Consider the following 23,822-nt stretch of genomic DNA (forward strand, 5'->3'; position numbering starts at 1 on the left):
CCTTTACACTAGAGGGGTTGCAACGACACTGTCTGAACTCAGTGTCATTCATATCAGGCAGAAGTAGTAAGGTTAGGGAGCTATGAAACTGCCACACCACCAAACTAAATAGAGTAAAAACTCCCCAAAAGAAGTTAACTGGAAAACATTTAGTTGATGAGAGTTTTCCCTGGTACTTGAGTTTTAGGAGAAAAAGACAAACCACAAAAAAAGAAACTAATATAAAGGTTTTCTTAAATATAGAAGATTTGCAAATAATTTCTAGGGGATGACCTTAGAACAACTTCAGTCTAAACTCTATAGCTTTGTACAGTGGCAAATGGGCATCTCAGGGACAGCCTACAGATTGGTAACTTGGCCTGTCACTGTGTTTTAAAAAATTAAAAATGGATGCAACATAAACAAACAAATGACTATTATGGAACTTTTAAATAAATACCACCTTAGAGTGATTAGTATAAATGAATCTCCATGTAATTATCATTCAGCTTCAATAATTAGCAATATACTGTCATTTTGTTTCATCCCTTCTCCCCCCCCCCCCTTTTTTTTGTTTTGCTATAATATTTTAAAGCAAATCCCAGATATCATATCATTTTACCCATAAATATTTCAGCATGTATCTCATCAGGTCAAGATTTCATTTAAAAAAACTATATAACCACAATCCATTATCACAACCAACAAAATTAAAAATAATTCCTTAATATGATCTAAAACCCAGTCTGTGTTCAATTTTTCCTCAATGTTTCAATATAGTCTTTTTTACATCTGACTTGTACAAATCAGAATCCAAAGTCCAACACACTGCATTTGTTGACTCTGTCTTAAGTCTGTTAATTTGTAACAGATCCCCTTATTTGTTTCTGTGATATTTATATGTTGAAGAAACTAGATTCAACATTTTAAAATCAGGATTTGTTTTTTCATAAAAGCCTGGATTTGTGTCTTCTTTTCAAAAAATTGGAAGATCTGGCAGCACTGGGCCAACACTCCCATAAGGCAACATTTGGCTGGAGCTGAGTAGAGACATGGCCTTTAAACCATGCAAGTGCCTCACATCTCCACAGTCCACAACCCTTCCTATTGTGCCAACCAGCTTACCTCATTCATGTTAACTCATTTATGTTACCTGCCCAGTCCCTGTAGGCTTTGAGCTGGCCAGTTCTGACCTAGATTTACATCCATTGTGCAAAGAGAACTGAATCATGGAAGGATGACCTCGAAGTCCTGAAACTTCCTCAGTCATTAAATAAATGTTCAGTTTGTGCTCTCTTTTACTTAGGAAGGAATGTAAACTGAAATGTCAAAAAAACTTTTCAGCAAATAGTTTAATCAACAAAGGATTTTTTTAAAAAAACATAAATTGCTCTGAAGCTTTAGTACTGGCATATTTCTTTTCTTGAGCAATCTAGGTAATCTGCTTTACTGTCTTCCACTCTGTTAATATTTTCTCTTTCACTTGTGTGGAGGTTTGACTCTACAAAGGGCACTGGACCATAAGTCACAAGACCCAGATTTGAGCCTTGCCCTCTAAGACAAGAGGGTCACTCTTATGGAGAGTGGAGGTAATAATAGCCTACCTTGCAGAGTTGTGGTGAGGTGCAAATAAGATAACAGATGTGAAATTAGTTTGTAAACTTTATAGCTCTACACCTAAACGAGGTATTACTATGCATATGAATATATTGAATTATGCATAACAGCCTATTTCACGTCTCTGTACATTTACTCTGTTGTTCCCCCTCCCTGGTATGCCCTTCGAAGTAATTGCTCCCTCATCTGTGGTCTCCAAACACTTTACGATGATTTCTTTATAACATCTGTCACACTGTATTAAAGCCATTTGTTCACATCTCTCTCATCGGCAAGATTCTGAGCGTCAACCACTGCTTATTCAGGGTTTGGCACACAGCAGACTCTCAGTAAATATTTATCAAATTGGTTTGGATTGATTTGAGTAATTATTATGCAGGCACCAGTCTTGGACAAAAAGATCTGTGTCTGTACAGTTGATCTGGTATGTCGGTTGAAGATGGTGACCATGAACTATTCATGAAAATGTTATTTTGTATTTTTTAATTTAAGTATATGATGAGACTTCTCGAGTATATTATTTGTAATTTAAACTCATTAACAATGAAAGAACCTAAATGTGGAATGCCTTTCATTTAAGTTTCTTTTCCTGTTGGAGGGATTAATTAGGGTTTCTTGCTCTTTGACAGTTGGTTTGCCATCCACCCAGTCAGCATGAACAATAGCAACCATCTTGTAAATGGTGACAATTTGGGTTATGCATCTTACCTTTTTGAGCAAGAGAAGAACAGAGGACACCTAGCTGGACAGGTGAGAATTTATGTCCTTGAAAGTTTCATTTTGACCCACTGAATGTCATAATCCATGCAATGTTCAGAATAGTTGGTTCAGATCTCGAGAATAAAGTGTTTTCATGGACCTCTTGTACTGATATGCTTGGATTGAAAGAATTCGCCATTTCCCTGATGGGGAAAGGAAAATTAAAAATGGTGAATGTAACTTTTGCTCTTTGTTTCATATACCACTTATAGCTTCATAAAGTTACAATTAGTTGGGTGAGGAAAGTCAAGTTAAAGATTTTTACAATATACAATGGTTTTAGATCAACCTGGAAATCTGATAAACTGTGTTGATATAAAAGCTATAAAAAGTATTGAGAACTTTCTTAATTGTACAAGAATCCTGAGTGAGGACAGGTGAGTCCTCACAGGTCCAGACTTCCTTGTTAATGGTGAATTCCCTCTCAAGGACTGTGTTCTACTTTCTTGCAAGAAGGCCTAAATTAGAGATAACCCCAATCCAGCAGTCTTGCAACTTTGAAATCAGTGAGTAACAGGATCGGAGATGGCAGACCAGGAACCCAGTCCATGGCTCTGTATAAATTAATAACTACAGATAGATAAGTGAGAAGAGGGACAAGCTTTATTTGACTCCAGCATACAAGCCCCAAGTGTTGGAGAATATATGATCAGGGTTGGTGAGAGTCTCAGGCCCTTGACCAGATTAAATGTTCCATTCAAAGATACTAGCCCCATTAATAGTCAGTTAAATCTCTTAGCTGCATTGTTTTCATAAGTTATTGTTTGTAATTTTTCATTTTAGCCTACTGTTTAGGGAAAAGAAGAGAGGTTCCTATTTATGATGACTTGCTGGGTGCTACGTACTTTGACATACATTATTGTTTCTAGTATCAAAAAGACCTCTGACCCCCCTTACTTGCTTTATCTCTTTACATAAGCAAGTTTGAGATATTTAAGGTGGAATGGTAGACAAATTGGGTTGAAGCTAATGTCTTGCACCACTTTAAAAGGTTATGTGTTGTTGTTACTTCAGGGTGAGACAATAAAGATAAATGAAGGACAGACCTGGGAAGTAGATGGTATATTTAGATACAGTTTTGCAACAGGAAACTATGGATTTGCTGTTTCCTTTTTAGCCCATAGATATTTATTTTTAAAGGCCAAATGGATCTCTGAGCTCCAGGTAAAACACTGATGACTAGATTGATGGGTTAGCATTTGATCATTTGTTTTTGTACCCTGTGTTTCTTGTCATACATTTTTGTTGGAAGTGTAAGTATGACACACTCCTTCTTGAAACAACTTTATTGGTAACTGGAATATTTTCAATAATGATATATATAATGACTGGAGTGTGAGACTTCAGAAATAAAAATTTTTCTCAGACTATTGTACATCCTCCTATTCAAATGATTTTGAATAGTTCACCCGAGTGGATTGAGTATTTGTATTTTTAATGTAAGTTGTTATAGGAAATAAGAAAGAATAAAAGGCAATTGGATATTTCTCTTGGCAGGGACCATATGTAGCTGCTTTTGCTTCATCAAACCTGGGAGATGTTTCCCCCAATATTCTCGGCCCACATTGCATCAACACAGGGGAGTCCTGTGATAACGCCAATAGCTCTTGTCCCATTGGAGGGGTAGGTAATTGTGGCACATTAAATCTTTGTTTTTGCATATCATGTATATTTTATGTTTGAATATTCATCATTAATTTGTAAATATGTTTTCCTCAAGTAATACCTGCCTATTTACCTCTAATATCTGCTCTTTAAAAAATATTCTCCCATCCCCCAAACTTACTAAATTTCCATTCAGTAAAATTACATTTTCCGACTTGATTTGCCAAGTTTTTGAAAGAAGAAGCAATTTAGTAAATGTCAGAGATTGAACATCCTTCTCCAAACTTGGATAATCTGAAACATTTTGTCTTGGCATTTCTGAAGTTACAAATTTGAGCCAAAAACTGCCTGCCCGAGACATTTCTCACTGATTATAGCGACTATAGCTTTTTCTTTTTATAAGATCAAAATTCTTTTTACTTTCTTTTTAAATTACAAACAAAAAAATCTTGTAAGAATTCAAACAATGTGGAAACATGGAGAGGAGTGAAAACTTAAAGTCTCTGCTCCCCTCACCCTTCGACCTTCAATCCGTCCCAGAAGTTTCTACTCTTATGTCTCTTTCTATATATTTGCCTATGCATTCATGAATAACATTTTACATTTATTGATTTTTCAAATTAGTCTGGGACTTGAGTTTCCCACCTAATTTGTCTTAGGTATCCTTTTATGGGTATATACAGATTTGTGTGATAATTTTTAAAGACAACAAGTAAGGCTATATCATCAGTCACTTAATTGCTTCCCTCCCATGTTCATTGAGATTTTCAACTTTTTCATGAACAACAGATGCTGGTTTTCAAGTTCTTATTCTTTGTATTAATAGCATGTTTCACTTGAGATATTACTTTTATCAAACACTCTCTCTGGCCTACTCTATTCCAATTAACCCCATCTATTCCAGTCTGCTAAAGCCAGAAATGGATTGGCTTTTATAAAGGGGGATTATTTGGTTACAAAGTTACAGTCTTAAGGCTGTAAAAGTGTCCAAGCTATGGCATCAACAAGTATACCTTCACTGAAGGAAGGCCAATGGCATCCAGAAAACCTCTGTTAGCTACGAAGGAAATGTGGCTGGTGTCTGCTGATCCCAGGTTGTGTTCCAGCTCCTCTCTCAGCTCCTGTGCATTCTTCAAAGTGTCCCTCTTGGCTGTAGCACCTCCTTCTGTCTGTTAACACTTTTATATGGCTCCAGTGATTTAATTCAGACCCACCCTGAATGGGTGGGGTAACATCTCCATGGAAATTATCCAATCAAAGATCTTGCCCACATTTGATTGAGTCATATCTCCACGGAAACACTCAATCAATAGGTTCCAACCTAATCAACACTAATATGTCTGCCCCAACAAGACTGCATCAAAGAACATGGTGTTCTGGGGGACATAATACATCCAAACTGGCACACAATCCAATGAGCAATGCAGTTTTAACAACTGCACTTTTGTATTATATATTACTATTTTATATAGAAAGTCTTCCTTTATTACCCTTCATTTGCAAAATTTTCACACATTATTAATTCACAATAGATTTTAGGGTTACTTTTTAAATTCCAAAATTCATAGGTAAGTTATGATGCTTCTTAGCAATAGAAAATTATGCAACAATTTAATATGTTCCCTGGGAATAGTTAATAATGTGGGAAAAGGCTCACAATCCATAAGGTTGAGTAAAAATATCAAATTAGGATTTAATATTGCATATTCATTATGATTGCAGTTTTGAAAATAGTTGGATCGTAGTAGAAAGACAAAGTGGATTGTTAATCATGGTTTTCCCTCTTTGGCAGTGTTATGGGTGGCTTTCATTTTTCTATATGTGTTTTTATATACTTTTTTACAATGAGAGTATTTCACTTTTATCAGAAAAATCACATACCCTCCCACAACAGGATTACATTTCTCTCTTTTCCCCTGCATGTGTTGATTGGCATTCCATAAATTTACAAAATGGCTGTTGGCAGTAAAGAAGGCAGTGAGTCCTGCCCCACCTCTTCCCCATGTACAGTAGGAGAGAGAGAAAAACTCACCTTCAACAATGCAGTAAAATTCTTCCATCAATCTGATTGGGCAGTTGATGTCATGTGCATATCACTGGACCAAAACAGTTGCCAAGGGAATGGCATGTGTTGATTGGCTTTAACTGGGGTTCCTGAACAAAATCATCGAAGGGCTAGGGAATTGCCATGATTGCCTTAGACTTATCCAGAGCTGGAAATGAGGTCACACGATCCCCTAGGGGATGAGGTGGGTGGTGGGATCTGAACAAAATCAGGATTCTCTTAAGAAAGAGAAAGGGGAATGGGTAAGCCATTGCCACATCTTCTGCTTTAATGGAGTTTTTTTTAAAAGTGCTTTTTTTTTTAAAATTTAGAAAATAGCTTTAAAGTTAAAAAATGATGCATGCTTCTTAAAAATTCAAGCAATTTTGAAAAGTTTGGAAGATATGATTTGCCTCAAGGAACACCCTCCTCACTCCACAATGATCAAACTGTTAAAATTTTAATTAAAATCTTCCCAGAGAACTTTTTTTTCTTCATGGACTTATATGCATATATTAATTTACATAAGTAGGATCATACTTTTATGCTGCTCTATAGCCTGCTTCATTATATCCAGTAAATATGCTCTACAATACCATTTAAACTAACTCAAAAAATTTCAATTTTAAATACCAAAATTTAATTAACCAATTCCCATCCAGCCAGTGGGCATTTCTTTCTCTTCCTTTCCTCCCTCCAAAAGAACATTTCTTCTTTCATGAATACCTATTTTACCTATATTCCATGGTGTGTCCATTAGGATGTTTTTTACTGCAAATAAGAGGAATCCCAAATCAATGTGGATGAACCAAACGGTATTCGTAGGGTATTATTTTTTCTTTGTTGACTTTTTAAAAAATTCAATTTCATTGAGATATATTCATATATCCAAAGTGTGCAGTTTTTCACAGTACCATTTTATAGTTGTGCATTCATCACCGCAGTCAATTTTTAAACAGTTTCATTACCCCCCCAAAATAAAAATAAGAATAAAACTTTAAGTAAAAGAGAACACCCAAAACATCCCATTCCCCCATCCCTCCCTACTATTCATTTACTTTTTGTCCCCATTTTTCTATTCATCTGTCCATATACTGGATAAAGGGAGTGTGAGCCACAAGGTCTTCATAATCACACGGTCACACTGTATAAGCTATATAGTTATATAATCTTCTTCAAGAATCAAGAATACTGGATTGCTGTTCAACAGTTTCAGGTATTTCCTTCTAACTATTCCAATACATTAAAAACTAAAGAGGGATAACTATATATCACATAAGAATAACCTGCACAATGTCCTCTCAACTCCATTTGAAATCTCTCAGCCACTGAAACTTTATTTTGTTTCATTTCTCTTCCCCCTTTTGGTCAAGAAGGCTTTCTCAATCCCATGATGCTGAGTCCAGGCTCATCCCAGAGTTCCTAATTCATAAAGTATTTGTTCTGTAATAAAACTATGCAAAATTTCCCCTAGTTTATCAGTTGTTGTTCAGCCATACTTGTTTTTTTTTAATTCTATATAGAAGTTTAAATGTTTAAACTGTCAAATTTATTAAGCCTGTTTTTATAATTTTTGGAAGGGCCTCCAACACCCTAAAATTATAAATAATATTTACCTGTATTTTCTTCTAGTACTCTTTTGGTTCTATTCATGATCAATCTCAATTTTTTAACATAAGAAGTAAGGTACAGAGCCAGATTTTGTTTGTTGATTTTTTTTTCCCCAAAGGACCAGAGAATTGTTCCAAAATAATTTTAACAGAGTTTCAATTTAAGTTGATCATGAGCCAGAGTCATAGACAGAAATAAGGAAGTAGAAAGATGCACAACAAATGGGGAGATCTGGCTTCAAGTCTTAGCTCTGACACCAGCTACTGTCTAATCTCTGACAAATCCTTTAACCCACCTGAGCTTCAATTTTTGTGTCTTTAAATTTAAGGTGCTACTATAGATAATTTCAGAGGACATTCACTGCTACAATTGCATTCATGATTTTGTTTTTCCTACTCTGTAATTGGAGAGAATTTCTGAAAAGAAATGCTAGAATGTAGCTTAAAACAATCTGTTTACTTAGATTCAGTTATAATGTTCCATTCCTTAAAACAATTGCTTATTCACTGAGAACCTGCCTTGTCTCATTTTGTTCCAGCCTAGCATGTGCATTGCTCAAGGACCTGGAAGTGATATGTTTGAAAGCACACAAATAATAGGACAGACCTTGTATCAGAGAGCAAAGGTAAGCCATGGGCCCAGCCACTTCATCTTCATTAAAGTGTTCTTTAAAATCCACTGACACTGTTCATTTGGAAGTCCAAAATTATAAGAAAGACAGAAAAAGCACGGAGGAGTCTAGAAGGCTGAAGGCTGTTACCTGTCAGCTCTGGAGATTGCCTTCACAAGCCACACGAAAACCTCTCTCTGATTGTTCCATCTGACTTCTTCTGGAAGTACGTTTAAAACCGAGTAGTCAGGAAAACGTTCTCTTTTTGCCAGAACTCTTGTTTCCCATAGTAGGGTGATAGGAACGTTGTAAGGTTTTCAATTAATATACAATCAGATATGACCAGACTGATCCAAATTAGGCAAAGAGTTCTCAGTTCTCTCAGGGTTTTGCCTGTCACTTAACTTTTCCTTCAGTAATAAGGCAAAGCTGAGCAGAGTAACACAACTTCCAGCTCTCACAGTTTGGATTCAAATTTGTTCCCAGTATTCTTTGATATGGCAAAGAACATCCATCTTTTCTTTAAAAAAAAAAAATTGTTGACAAAGAATCTGGTTTTGAGTAAGATTACAGTTATCCCTTCCACATCACTACTTTCCCCATTGTGGTTTTGATGTATCGCAGGTCAGCATAAGAAATTGAATGGGAATTTTTTGGGAAGCTGCAGATGACATGCAAAGGTCAGCAGACAACATAGAAAAAGTTTAGAAACTCAGAAATGCATACAATATATGTATATATAACCCAAATTTTACAATATGGTACTGTAAACACTCCATAAAAGAAAAAGAAAAAATTCAGACTCCTCTGGTATGAAGGGAAACCCAAGACATTTTGGGGGGATTTTCTAGATCGTGGGATGCCACACTCCTGACCCCCACGATGTGGAAGGATAACTGTACTGTGAGTTACTCTACCCTCTTCCCTCTCCTGCCTTTTATTTTCCATTTTGCCCCAATATTGTGCATCAGTTTCTGTAGGGTCAGGTTTCTGATTGAAAAGACAAAGGATGACTTCAAATTGATATGTCCTGGATAAGAATAGTTACAGCTCTTCTTCGTTATGGCTTACTCATACCTCTGTCCTGTGTGTGTGTGTGTGTGTGTGTTAAGTAAATATTTTGTTCCCAGGGTTCAACAATATTTCAGGAGCAATTAAGGAAGAACAAAAGCACTTTAAAAAACATCAGACACAAAAGTGGTAGCACCAGTCAACCTAATTGCTAGTTTCTTTTTAATTACTGTGGTATTATCAGTGGATTATACTAAATCATCAGATTCTATTTAGGGTATGTGCCAGTGACACATTTTAGTGTCATAAATTTTGTTACCATGATGGGTCTGGGAGCCTTAGAGATTTGCTCCACATTCTGAGTTCTTTTCTGAGCAAGGCACAACTTCCCTTTTGATCAGGGGATGCAGGCTGCAGCTAATGTTGCTGATGACATGTCTTGAGGGCTCACACATGGCTGTTGAAATTGGGCTGAGGCACAGTGGAAATGGGCTATGTGTCAGGCAGGGAGATTTGTGCTGAAGGAGGATTTTCCTATATTGTATGATACAGATCAAGAAAAACAAACATTCCCAAACATATTTTGAAAAAGCATCAATTGAAAATATATATATATTCCACAAAAGGGTGGATTGTGGGAGTGTGGGAGCTGATACAAATTATTAAGTTGTGCCTGAAGTCTTTCAAGCCACCTCTTGGCACTGGCTTTTTTAGAGGATTCAAGGATTCTGAAAGGGAAAAGGCATGAGAACACCTGAGAAAACTCTCATTCTAGCAAAGAAATTAGCTTGGGCCATCTACTCCTAATCTTAAATTTTCTTGACTGTCTTTCAAGTGAGATCGGGACTGTCCATGCTACAACCTGTACCACTATAATTTTCTATTTGTTGGTTGCAGACATAGGTAACCTGTCTCTGGCCTTTAAGCTTCTGGGAAGTGACCTGGGTTGTTCACTGGATCCACATGGGTGGAGGCTATTTCTGTCACCAGCAGAACAAAAGCTGCTGAGAGATACTTTCCCCAAATGTTACTTAGGTAGATCCAGTGGTACCCACTTTGGTTTTTCACTTGTAACAACAAGTCTGTGTGGATTTTCCTAGGAACTGTATGCCTCCGCCTCCCAGGAGGTAACTGGGCCGCTGACTTCGGCTCACCAGTGGGTGAATATGACAGATGTCACCGTCTGGCTCAATTCCACACACTCAGTAAGTGTCACTGAGTCACCTGATTATGCCACAGGGGAAAGGCTCTGGGCTGTTCTCATTATGCACTTGCAGCTTAACTTCTGTTTCCTTTCTGGTTTTTGTTTTGTTTGTAAAACCTTTTCTTTAGGTAAAAACCTGTAAACCAGCGTTGGGTTACAGCTTTGCAGCCGGCACAATTGATGGAGTTGGAGGCCTCAATTTTACACAGGGTAAGGTGAAGTCTGATGAAATCTGTGGATCCAGGTTCTGAAGCTTCAGGGTTCTGTTTCCCAATAAGGTTTCACGGTTGCCGACATAGTTATTATTTCTATTTTTAAACTTAGGGGAATGCAGGTTTTGCAGGTTAGTCCATGACAGCCCATATTTCCCAGGAATACAGGTCGTGTAATGTAGCTTTCCATTAATTCAAATATAATCAGAAACACATGCTTTTTGCATTTCAATCTGTAGATGATTAATTTTAAGCTGGCCTGGGACTGAGCTGAGGTTGGTAGGGGGGCTGGTTGTGTCATCAGCAATTTGAAGAAACTCTTCCTTGGGGTTCTCAGTGCTCAAATCCCTGATTCTTTTAATGGGGCAGTCTTTTTCAGGGCAGTTGCCTTTAGGAGCTTAGAACATGTGGTCCCAGGTTTGCTTCATGTTGTATATATATTTCCACAAATGTATAACTGAGCTGCCTGATTATTTTAGTTTTTTTTTTTTTTTTTTTTTTTTTTTTTTTTTTTTATCTGATTATAACAATGTGCATTGTAAAGTAGAGAAAGTGGAAAAATTGAAGAGAATATTACGTCTGGCAACATTTTGGCTTATTTCATCTGGTCTTTTATGCACATATATTTTGGAGCTGTTAATTTAAAAAAAATTGTGAATACAATTGCACTTTGATGTACTTTGCATCATAATTCCTGGTAGTCTTTCATCCGAGCTGGTCTAATATCCTAAAACAGTCATTTCTTTTTTTTTTTCTTTTTAACAGTTTTATTGAGCTATCATACAATTCACGCATTTAAAGTATGCAAATAAGAGTGTTTAGTGTATTCACAGATATGTGCAAGTATCACCACAGTGAAATTTGGAACATTTTCATCACCTCAGAAAGAAACCCTTCACATTAACTATCACCTCTCAACCCGTCATCTCCCTGTCCCTCCCACAACCCTATGCAACCACTGATCTACTTTCTATCTCTATGGAAATCCTAATTCTTGATATTTCATATGAATGGATTCATATAATATATGATTCTCTGTGACTGGCTTCTTTCTTCCAGCATAATATTTTCCAGGTCCAAATATGTATTAGTCAGTGCATCATTCTTTTTAATGGCTGAATAATATTCCATTATTTATTTTGTTTATGCATTCGTCAGTTGATAGACATTTGGTTTGTTTCCACCTTTTGGCTTTTATGAATATTAGTGCTACAAATATTCATGTTCAAGTATTTTCGTGGGCGTGTATTTTCATTTCTCTTGGGTATATACCTAGAAGGGGAATCTCTGGGGTGATATGGCAACTGTGGGTGGTACGGTAACTCTAATCATTGGAAGAACTGCCAGATTGTTTTCCAAAGAGACTGTACCATTATACATTTCCACCAGCAGTGTATGAGGTTCCAATTTCTCCACATCCTCACCAACACTTATTATCTGACTTTTGATTCTAGCCATCTGTATTAGTTAGGGTTCTCTAGGGAAACAGAATCAACAATAGATATCTAAACATAAGATTTTATGAAAGTGTCTCATGCAACTGTGGGGATGCGTGAGTCCAAATTCCATAGGGCAGACAGCAAACAGGCAACTCCTATGAAGGTGTTCGATGAACTCCTCAGGAAATGCTTCGCTGGCTAGCTGAAGAAGAAGAAGTGAAGGTCCTCTATCTGTCTCACTTAAAAGTCTTCAACTGATTGGATTAAATCCAGCCAATTGAATTCTCCCGTTGTGGAAGACATGCCCTTCTTCGATGATGTAATCAGTCACAGCTGCCCCCAGGTGACTGAAGATTTAATAAACCAGCCTTCTGGTTTATTAATCAGCCACAAATGTCCTTGCAGGTAATGGTTAGGCCAGTGCTTCCTTGACCAGACACCTGGGCACCATCATCTGGCCAAGTTGACACATGAACCTAACCATCACACCATCCTGTGGGTGGAGAGTGGTACTTCATTATGGTTTTGAATTTGCATTTTCCTGATGACCAGTGATATTGAATACTTTTTCATGTGCTTATTGGCCATTTGTGTATCTTCTGGGAGAAATGTCTATTTAGATCCTTTGTGTACTTTTTAAAATATTTTTTTAATTGAGATTGTTCGCATACCATACAACTATCCAAAGATTGAAAGTGTACAATCAGTTGCCAATGGTACCATCATACAGCTGTACATCCATCAACACAATTTTTTTTTTCAATTTTTAGAACATTTTCATTACTCCAGAAAAGAAATAAAGACAAAAAAAGAAACTCAGATCCTCCCATACTCCTAACCATGCCCCCCCTCCATTGATTCATAGTTTTGGTATAGTACATTTGTTACTGTTGATGAAAGAATGTTAAAATACTACTAACTATAGTATATAGTTTGCAATAGTTATATATTTTTTCTTATATGCCTCTCTATTATTAACTTCTAGTTATAGTGTCATACATTTGTTCTGGTTCATGAGAGAGATTTCTAATATTTGTATAGTTAATCACAGACATTGTCCACCACAAGATTCACTGTTTTATACATTCCTATCTTTTAACCTCCAACTTTCCTTCTGGTGACATACGTGACTCCGAGCTTACCCTTTCCACCACCTTCACACACCTTTCAGCACTGTTAGTTATTCTCACAACATGCTACCATCACCCCTGTCCATTTCCAAATGTTTAAGTTCACCCTAGTTGAACATTCTGCTCATAATAAGCAACCCTCCCATTCTTTAGCCTTGTTCTATATCCTGGTAACTTATATTTCATGTCTATGAGTTTACATGTTATAACTGGACCCTTCAATATTTGCCTTTAGGTGTTTGTCTTATTTCACTCAGTATAGTGCCCTCAAGTTTTCTTCATCAACCCATTTCTTTTAAGATGGTTTTGTTCACATACCATACATTCTGTCCTAAGTAAACAATTGTTGGTTCCCTGTATAGTCACATATTTATGTATTCAGCACCATCATCACAATCTATATAAGGACATCTCCAATTCTTCCACAAAGACAGAGGAAGAGTCAAAGAAGGCAGAGAGGCAAAAGAAAAAGAAAGGAGAAAGAGAAAAAACTAACAAACAAACAAACAAAAACAAAACTTGATAGCTAGAAAGCGACAGAAGGAAAGATAGCATTAACCTAAAGTAGAATGAAGAGTCAGACAACATCACCAATGCCAGGAGTCCTACACCCTTCTATTCCCCACCTCCCCATATGCATTTAGCTTTGGTATGTTGCCTTTGTTATATTAAAGGAAGCATAATACAATGTTTCTGTAAATTATAGTCTCTAGTTTGCTTTGATTGTATTTTCCCTCCAATTCCACACTATTTTTAACACCTTGCAATGTTGACATTCATTTGTTCTACCTCATGTAAAAACATATTTGTACCTTTTATTACAATCGTTGCGCACCCTAGGTTTCCCTGAGTTACACAGTCCCAGTCTTTATCCTTCTTCTTTTGTTCTGGTGTCCCACATGGTACCAGCCTTCCTCTTTCAACCATAGTCACAGTAATCTTACATTGCTGTGCTACTGTCTCCCCAAATTGTTTTCCAAACCTCTCACTCCTGTCATTTCCTTTCTGTCTGCAGTGCTTCCTTTAGTGTTTCCTGTAGACCAGGTATCTTGTTCACAAACTCTGTCATTGTCTGTTTGTCAGAGAATATTTTAAGCTCTCCCTCATATTTGAAGGATAGTTTTGCTGGATATAGAATTCTTGGTTGGTGGCTTTTCTCTTTCAGTATCTTAAATATATCAACCCACTTCCTTCTTGCCTCCATGGTTTCTATTGAGAAGTCCCCACATAGTTTTATCAAGCTTCCTTTGTATGTGATGGATCGCTTTTCTCTTGCTGCTTTCAGGATTCTCTATTTATCTTTGACTTTTGATAATCTGATTATTAAGCATCTTGGCGTAGGCCTATTCAGATCTACTCTGTTTGGAGTACTTCTTCATATCGAAGAATACTTTTGCCAAATCTGAGATCATCAAGATTTACCCCTATGTTGTCTTCTAAGAGTTTTAGTTTTAGCCCTTACATTTAGGTCTTTGATCCTTTTGAGTAAATTTTTGCGTATAGTGTGAGGCAAGGGTCCAGTTCATTCTTTTGTATGTGGATATCCAGTTGTCACAGCACCATGTGTTGGAAAGACTATTCTTTCCCCACTGAATGGTCTTGGCACCCTTGTTGAGCATCACTTGACCATAGACATATATGGTATTACTTCTGGGCCCCCAATCCTTTTCCTTTGATCTATATGTCTATCTTTATGCCAGCATCACGCTGTCTTGATTACTGTTGCTTTGTAGTAAGTTTTGAGATTGGAACTTGTGAGTCCTCCTATGTTGTTGTTCTTTTTCAAGATTGCTTTTTCTATTTTGGGTTTCTTGAAATTCCATATGAATTTTAGAATCAGCTTGGCATTTTCCACAAAGAAGTAAGTTAATAATCTGATAGTGATTGCATTGAATCTGTAGGTTGATTTGGGGAGTATTGCCAGCTTAACAATATTAAGCCTTCTGATCTGTGAACTTGGGGTGCTTTTCCATTTATTTAAATCTTCTTTAAATTCTCTCAACAATGTTTTATAGTTTTCAGAATGTAAGTTTTACACTTCTTTCATTAAATTTATGTCTAAGTGGTTTATTATTTTTAATGCTTTCATGAATGGAATTGTTTTCTTTTTTATGCAGTTTTATTGAGCTATATTCACATATTATATCACCCAAAGTGTACAATAGTTGGTCACAGTATCATCATCTGGTTGTTCATTCTTCATCACAATCAATTTTTGAACATTTACATTACTCCAAAAAATAAAAATAAGAATAGAAATGAAAATAAAAGAAAGAAAAAACACACAAAACATTCCATACCCCTCCTCCCCCCCATTATTAATTTACTTTTTGTTCCCAATTTTCTACTCATCTGTCCATACTGGATAAAGGGAGTGTGAGCCACAAGGTTTTCACAATCACATGGCCACACTGTATAAGCTGTATGGTTATATTTTCACCTTCAAGAATCAAGGCTACTGGATTGCAGTTCAACAGTTTCAGGTATTTCCTTCTAGATATTCTAATACACTAAAACTAAAAAAGGGATACATCCCTGGGAGTCATCCCACATTGCCAGGGAGATTTACACCCTGGGAGTCATGTCCCACATAGGGAGGAGGACAGTGAGTTTACCTGCAGAATTGGCTTATAGAGAGAGGCCACATCTGAGCAACAAAAGAGGTTCTCTGGAGGTGACTTTTAGGCACAATTATAAGCAGGCCTAGCCTCTCTTTTTCAGTAACAAGCTTCACAAGGGCAAGCCCCAAGATTGAAGACTCAGCCTATTAAACTGGTAGCCCCCAATGCTTGTGAGTACATCAGGAATTCCCCAGGTGGGGAAGTTGAATATTTACACATTTTCCCCCAGTCCCTCTAGGGGGCTTTGCAAATACATTTTATACTCTGCCCAAATTACTCTGGGATGTATCAGGGCTTCACACTAACCTGTACAAACCAACCAGATCTCATCCCCTATTCACGGTTCCATGAATTAATGGTGTTTGAATAAACTGACCATACGATGAGCCTGGGGATGAGCCTCGACCCAGTATCATAGGATTGAGAAAACCTTCTTGACAAAAAGGGGGAAGAGAAATGAAACAAAATAAAGTTTCAGTGGCTGAGAGATTTCAAATGGAGTATTATATAGCATGCTACAGAAAATATAGATTTTGCTCCAAATAAACATCTCCTCCTTTGGTCTCACACAGAAGTTGAAGTTTTAAAACAGTCAATATCATCCTTTACATTTTACTCTGATTTGCCTTAGTCCTAAACAAGTCTGTTTTGTTCATATGTGTAACTGAAGTCTGATCTTTTTCAGCTTCTTTAGCAGTTGCTGTATAGGGTAATGCTGACAATCATAGCTGTTGAACTCTGGCTCTTAGTTTCAGGTGTTACACAGATACCCAAAGTCCAAGGACTGAACAGGATATAGAAAAACAGCTTAGAATCTCAGAATTTAGAAATAACTGTTACAACTCATGAAGAGATGTGACTGCTGTAGGAGCTTACACTCTAGGAACCTTTACAATAAGCCTTCCCCTGATAACCTATGCCCTCAGATTTAGTTCTTAAGAGTTTGCACATTATAATTAGTCCATATTAGTGAGGTGTTATAATGTTTATCTTTTTGATTCTGGCTTATGTCACTCAACATACTGTCCTCAAGGTCCAGTCACCTAGTTGCATACCTCACAACTTCACTCCTTCTTGCCACTGCTCAGTATTCCATTGTATGCATATACCACAGTTAACAGTTCATTTATCAGTTATTGTACCCTTAGGCCACCTCCATCCATTGAAAATTGTGAATATTGCCACCATAAATACCAGTATGCAAATATCCATTCATGTCCCTGCTCTCAGTTCTTCCAATAACAGGGGTTCAGGACCATATGGCAACCCCATTCTTAGCTTCCTGTGAAGACACCACACTGTCCTCCAGATGGGCTGCACCATTCTACTCCCCACCAATAGGGAATAGGTACATACGTCTCTCTACATTTTCTCCAGCACTTGTTTCCCTCTGTTTATTTTCAGCAGTTTTATTTACATACCATACAATCCATCCTAAGTAAACAGTCAATGATTCCCTGTATAATCACACAGTTACGTGTTCACTGCCACAATCTATATGAGGACATTTCCATTTCTTCCACAAAGAAAGACGAAGAGGAGAAAAAAATGAAGAATAAAAAAATAAAAGAGAGAAGAATAATAAAAATAAAATTAAGTAAAATACAATGAAAACATCAGACAGCAATACCAAGAATCCCATACCACTCTCTTATACCCCCCTCAAATAGACATTTTTCTTTGGTATATTGCCTTTGTTACAATTATTGGAAACATCTTACAATGTTACCATTAACTATAGACTCTAGTTGCATTGATTGTCTTTTTTGACCTATACCATCCAATTTTAAACACCTTGCAATGTTGACATTCATTTGTTCTCCCTCATGTAAAAACATTCTTATATTTGTACATTCAGTCACCATCATTGACTACTCTAGGTTTTGATGAGTTATACAATCCCAGTCTTTATCTTCTGCTTTTTCTTCTGGTGTCATACATGCCCCTAGCCTTCCTCTTTCAACTGTATTCACACTCATCTTTGTTCAGAGTACTTACAATATTGTCCTATCATCACACAGTATTGTGCTATCCATTTCTGGATCTATACAATCAATCCTGTTGAACCTTCTCTACTCCTTCAACATCAAATGCCTGATCGCCCACCTCTTTCTATCTCCTGATAACCTGTGTTCTCAACTGTAACTCTCACAGTTTGCTTATCATTGTTAGTTCATATTAGAGAGAACATACAGTATCCATCCTTTTGTTTCTGGCTAATTTCACTCAATGTGTATCTACTGTCTACCATTTTGTCTTTTGGGTTTTCTGTGTCATATCATATCTTATTTTATTTTTATTTTTATTTTCTCTCTCACTCCTTATGCTTACTGACAGTCTTCATTTCTCCAAACCTCTCTCTCCTGTATTTTCCTATATGCCTATAGTGCTCCCTTTAGTATTTCTTCTAGAGCAGGTCTCTTGCTCACAAACTCTCTCAGTGTCTGTTTGTCTGAAAAATTTTAAACTCTCCCTCATTTTTGAAGAACAGTTTTGCCAGATATAGAATTCTTCGTTGGCAGTTTTTCTCTCTCAGTTTCTTAAATCTATCATACCATTGCCCTCTCACCTCCATGGTTTCTACTGAGAAATCCAGATATAGTCTTTTTTTTTTTTTAAATCTTCAATTTATTGAGATATATTCACATACCACGCAGTCATACAAAACAAATCATACATTCGGTTGTTCACAGTACCATTACATAGTTGTACATTCATCACCTAAATGAATCCCTCACACCTTCATTAGCACACACACACAAATAACAAGAATAAAAATTAAATTGAAAAAGAGCAATTAAAGTAAAAAAGAACACTGGGTGCCTTTGTCTGTTTGTTTGTTTGTTTCCTTCCCCTATTTTTCTACTCATCCATCCATAAACTAGACAAAGGGAAGTGTGGTCCTTATGGCTTTCCCAATCCCATTGTCACCCCTCATAAGCTACATTTTTATACAATTGTCTTCGAGATTCATGGGTTCTGGGTTGTAGTTTGATAGTTTCAGGTATCTACCACCAGCTACCCCAATTCATTAGAACCTAAAAAGGGTTGTCTAAATTGTGCGTAAGAGTGCCCACCAGAGTGACCTCTCAGCTCCTTTTGGAGTCTCTCTGCCACTGAAGCTTATTTCATTTCCTTTCACATCCCCCTTTTGGTCAAGAAGATGTTCTCCATCTCATGATGCCGGGTCTACATTCCTCCCCGGGAGTCATATTCCACGTTGCCAGGGAGATTCACTCCCCTGGGTGTCTGATCCCATGTAGAGGGGAGGGCAGTGATTTCACCTTTCAAGTTGGCTTAGGTAGAGAGAGAGAGGGCCACATCTGAGCAACAAAGAGGCATTCGGGAGGAGGCTCTTAGGCACAATTATAGGGAGGCCTAGCCTCTCCTTTGCAGCAACAGTCTTCCCAAGGGTAAATCCTATGGTAGAGGCCTCAACCCATCAAACCACCAGTCCCCTATGTCTGTGGTCATGTTAGCAACCATTGAGGTGGGGTAGGCCAATACCCCTGCATTCTCCACAGGCTCCTCAAGGGGGCTCTACATATATTTTCCTTGTTTTTTTTTTTTTAACTTTTTTTTTTTTAAATCAACTGTATGAAAAATAAAAAAATAAAAAAAATTTTTTAAAAAACATACAATAAAAGAACATTTCAAAGAGACCCTAATAAGGGAGTAAGAAAAAGACAACTAACCTAAGATAACTGCTTTACTTCCAACATGTTCCTACTCTACCCCAAGAAAGTTACCTAATATAGCAACATTTCTGTGAACTTGTTCCTACTACACCCATCAGAAATTAACAGACCATAGTCATTCCTGGGCATTCCCAGAACATTCGATTTACCCATGATAGCTTATCTGTTCTTGGATTATTGTTCCCCCTTCCTTAACTGCTCTCTATTGATAGTTCCCCTACATTCTACATTATAAACCATTTGTTTTACATTTTTCAAAGTTCACATTAGTGGTAGCATATAATATTTCTCTTTTTGTGCCTGGCTTATTTCTCTCAGCATTATGTCTTCAAGTTTCATCCATGTTGCAATATGTTTCACGAGATCGTTCCTTCTTACTGCCGTGTAGTATTCCATCGTGTGTATATACCACATTTTATTTATCCACTCATCTATTGAAGGACATTTGGGTTTTTTCATCTCTTGGCAATTGTGAATAATGCTGCTATGAACATTGGCGTGCAGATATCTGTTCGTGTCGCTGCTTTCTGATCTTCCGGGTATGTACTGAGAAGTGCAATCGCTGGATCGAACGGCAACTCTGTATCTAGTTTTCTAAGGAACTGCCAGACTGACTTCCAGAGTGGCTGAACCATGATACAGTCCCACCAACAATGAATAAGAGTTCCAATTTCTCCACATCCCCTCCAGCATTTGTAGTTTCCTGTTTGTTTAGCCATTCTAATCGGTGTGAGATGGTATCTCATTGTGGTCTTAATTTGCATCTGTCTAATAGCTAGTGAAGCTGAACATTTTTTCATGTGTTTCTTGGCCATTTGTATTTCCTCTTCAGAAAACTGTCTTTTCATATCTTTTGCCCATTTTATAATTGGGCTGTCTGTACTATTGTCATTAAGTTGTAGGATTTCTTTATATATGCAAGGTATCAGTCTTTTGTCAGATACATGGTTTCCCCAATTTTTTTCCCATTGAGTTGGCTGCCTCTTTACCTTTTTTGAGAAATTCCTTTGAGGTACAGAAACTTCTAACCTTGAGGAGTTCCCATTTGTCTGTTTTTTCTTTTGTTGCTTGTGCTTTGGGTGTAAAGTCTAGGAAGTAGCTGCCTAATACAAGGTCTTGAAGATGTTTTCCTACATTATCTTCCAGGAGTTTTATGGTACTTTCTTTTATATTGAGATCTTTGGTCCATTTTGAGTTAATTTTTGTGTAGGGGGTGAGGTAGGGGTCCTCTTTCATTCTTTTGGATATGGATATCCAACTCTCCCAGCCCCATTTGTTGAAAAGACCATTATGACCCAGTTCAGTGACTTTGGGGGCCTTATCAAAGATCAGTCGGCCATAGATCTGAGGGTCTATCTCTGAATTCTCAATTCAATTCCATTGATCTATGTGTCTATCTTTGTGCCAGTACCATGCTGTTTTGACAACTGTGGCTTTATAATAAGCTTCAGAGTCAGGGAGTGTAAGTCCTTCCACTTTGTTTTTCTTTTTTAGAGTGTCTTTAGCAATTCGAGGCATCGTCCCTTTCCAAATAAATTTGATAACTAGCTTTTCCAAGTCTGCAAAGTAGGTTGTTGGGATTTTGATTGGGATTGCATTGAATCTGTAGATGAGTTTGGGTAGAATTGACATCTTAATGACATTTAGCCTTCCTATCCATGAACATGGAATATTTTTCCATTTTTTAAGGTCCCCTTCTATTTCTTTTAGTAGAGTTATGTAGTTTTCTTTGTATAGGTCTTTTACATCTTTGGTTAAGTTTATTCCTAGGTACTTGATTTTTTTAGTCGCTATTGAAAATGGTATATTTTTCTTGAGTGTCTCTTCAGTTTGTTCATTTCTAGCATATAGAAACATTACTGACTTGTGTGCATTAATCTTCTATCCCGCTACTTTGCTAAATTTGTTTATTAGCTCTAGTAGCTGATCGTCGATTTCTCGGGGTTTTCCAGATATAAGATCATATCATCTGCAAACAATGACAGTTTTACTTCTTCTTTTCCAATTTGGATGCCTTTTATTTCTTTGTCTTGCCGGATTGCCCTGGCTAGCACTTCCAGCACAATGTTGAATAACAGTGGTGACAGCGGGCATCCTTGTCTTGTTCCTGATCTTAGGGGGAAGGCTTTCAGTCTCTCACCATTGAGTACTATGCTGGCTGTGGGTTTTTCATATATGGTGTTTATCGTATTGAGGAAGTTTCCTTCAATTCCTACCTTTTGAAATATTTTTATCAAAAAGGGATGTTGGATTTTGTCAAATGCTTTTTCAGCATCTATTGAGATGATCATTTGATTTTTCCCTTTCGAATTGTTAATGTATTGTAATACATTGATTGATTTTCTTATGTTGAACCATCCTTGCATGCCTGGAATGAACCCCACTAGGTCATGGTGTATGATTTTTTTAATGTGTCTTTGAATTTGATTTGCAAGTATTTTGTTGAGGATTTTTGCATTGATACTCATTAGGGAGATTGGCCGGTAGTTTTCCTTTCTTGTAGCTTCTTTGCCTGGTTTTGGTATTAGATTGATGTTAGCTTCATAAAATGTGTTAGGTAGTGTTCCATTTTCTTCAATGTTTTGAAAGAGTTTAAGTAAGATTGGTGTCAGTTCTTTCTGGAAAGTTTGGTGGAATTCCCCTGTGAAGCCATCTGGCCCTGGGCATTTATTTGCGGGAAGATTTTTGATGACTGATTGGATCTCTTTGCTTGTGATTGGTTGGTTGAGGTCTTCTGTTTCTTCTCTGGTCAGTCTAGGTTGTTCATATGTTTCCAGGAACTTGTCCATTTCCTCTACATTATCCAGTTTGTTGTCATACAGTTGTTCATAGTATCCACTTATAATTTTTTTCATTTGTTCGGGATCTGCAGTTATGTCACCTTTTTCATTCATTATTTTGTTTATATGGGTCTTCTCTCTTTTTGATTTTGTCAGTCTAGTAAGGGGCTTGTCAATCTTGTTGATCTTCTCAAAGAACCAACTTTTGGTGATATTTATCCTCTTTATTGTTTTTTTGTTCTCTATGTCATTTATTTCTGCTTTAATCCTTGTTATTTCTTTTCTTGTACTTGGTTTAGGATTGGTTTGCTGTTCATTTTCTAGCGTCTTCAGTTGATCTATTAGTTCTTTGATTTTGGCTCTTTCTTGCTTTTTAATATATGCGTTTAGGGCTATAAATTTCCCCCTCTGTAGTGCTTTTGCTGCATCCCATAGGATTTGGTATGTTGTGTTCTCATTTTCATTTGTCTCTATATGTTTAGCAATTTCTCTTGCTATTTCTTCTTTAACCCACTGATTGTTTAGGAGTGTGTTGTTTAACCTCCAGGTATTTGTGAATTTTGTAAATCTCTTAGGGTTATTGACTTCTAATTGTATTCCATTGTGGTCAGAGATTGTGCTTTGAATAATTTCAATTTTTTTAAATTTGTTGAGCCTTGTTTTATGTCCCAGCATATGGTCTATTCTGGAGAAAGTTCCGTGAGCAGTAAAGAAGTATGTGTATCCTGGTCATTTGGGATGTAATGTTCTGTATATGTCTGTTAAATCTAATTCATTTATCAGATTGTTTAGGTTTTCAATTTCCTTGTTGGTTGTCTGTCTGGCTGATCTATATATAGGAGAGAGTGATGTGTTGAACTCTCCCACAATTATTGTGGAAACATCCATTGCTTCCTTTAGTTTTGCCAGTGTTTCTCTCATGTATTTTGTGGCACCTTGATTGGGTGCATAAACATTTATGGCTGTTATTTCTTCTTGTTGAATTGCCCCTTTTATTAGTATGTAATGGCCTTCTTTGTCTCTCAATACATCCCTGCATTTAAAGTCTATTTTATTTGAGATTAATATTGCTACACCTGTTTTCTTTTGGCTGTAGCTTGCATGAAATATTTTTTTCCATCCTTTCACTTTCAATTTCTTTGTGTCCCTGTGTCTAAGATGAGTCTCTTGTATGCAACATATTGATGGTTCATTTTTTTTTAATCCATTCTGCCAATCTATATCTTTTAATTGGGGAGTTTAATCCATTTACATTCAGTGTTGTAACCATGAAGGCATTTCTTGAATCAGCCATCTTATCCTTTGGTTTATGTTTGTCATATATATTTTTTCCCTCTCTCTATTAATATCCTTTAATATACCCATACTGAATCTCTTTAGTACTGAACCTTTTTCCAAGTCTCTCTGTCCTTTCTTTGTTTCTCTGTCTGTAGGGCTCCCTTTAGTATCTCCAGTAGGGCAGGTCTCTTGTTAGTAAATTCTCTCAGCATTTGTTTGTCTGT

General features: G+C 36.9%; 1 protein-coding gene across 1 annotated transcript in view; it reads left to right on the forward strand.

Moving 5' to 3' along the window:
- The window catches only part of ASAH2 (N-acylsphingosine amidohydrolase 2), a 97,525-nt gene that overhangs the window by 44,944 nt on the left and 28,759 nt on the right, over nt 1–23,822 (forward strand). Inside the window, exons 8-12 of the mRNA XM_037804987.1 lie at nt 2,226–2,346; nt 3,853–3,978; nt 8,154–8,240; nt 10,337–10,441; nt 10,569–10,650. Coding sequence (XP_037660915.1) covers nt 2,226–2,346; nt 3,853–3,978; nt 8,154–8,240; nt 10,337–10,441; nt 10,569–10,650 — 521 coding nt within the window. The remainder of the gene's footprint in view (nt 1–2,225; nt 2,347–3,852; nt 3,979–8,153; nt 8,241–10,336; nt 10,442–10,568; nt 10,651–23,822) is intronic.

This window comes from Choloepus didactylus, chromosome 15 (genome assembly GCF_015220235.1).
Source record: "Choloepus didactylus isolate mChoDid1 chromosome 15, mChoDid1.pri, whole genome shotgun sequence".
Lineage (NCBI taxonomy): Eukaryota > Metazoa > Chordata > Mammalia > Pilosa > Megalonychidae > Choloepus > Choloepus didactylus.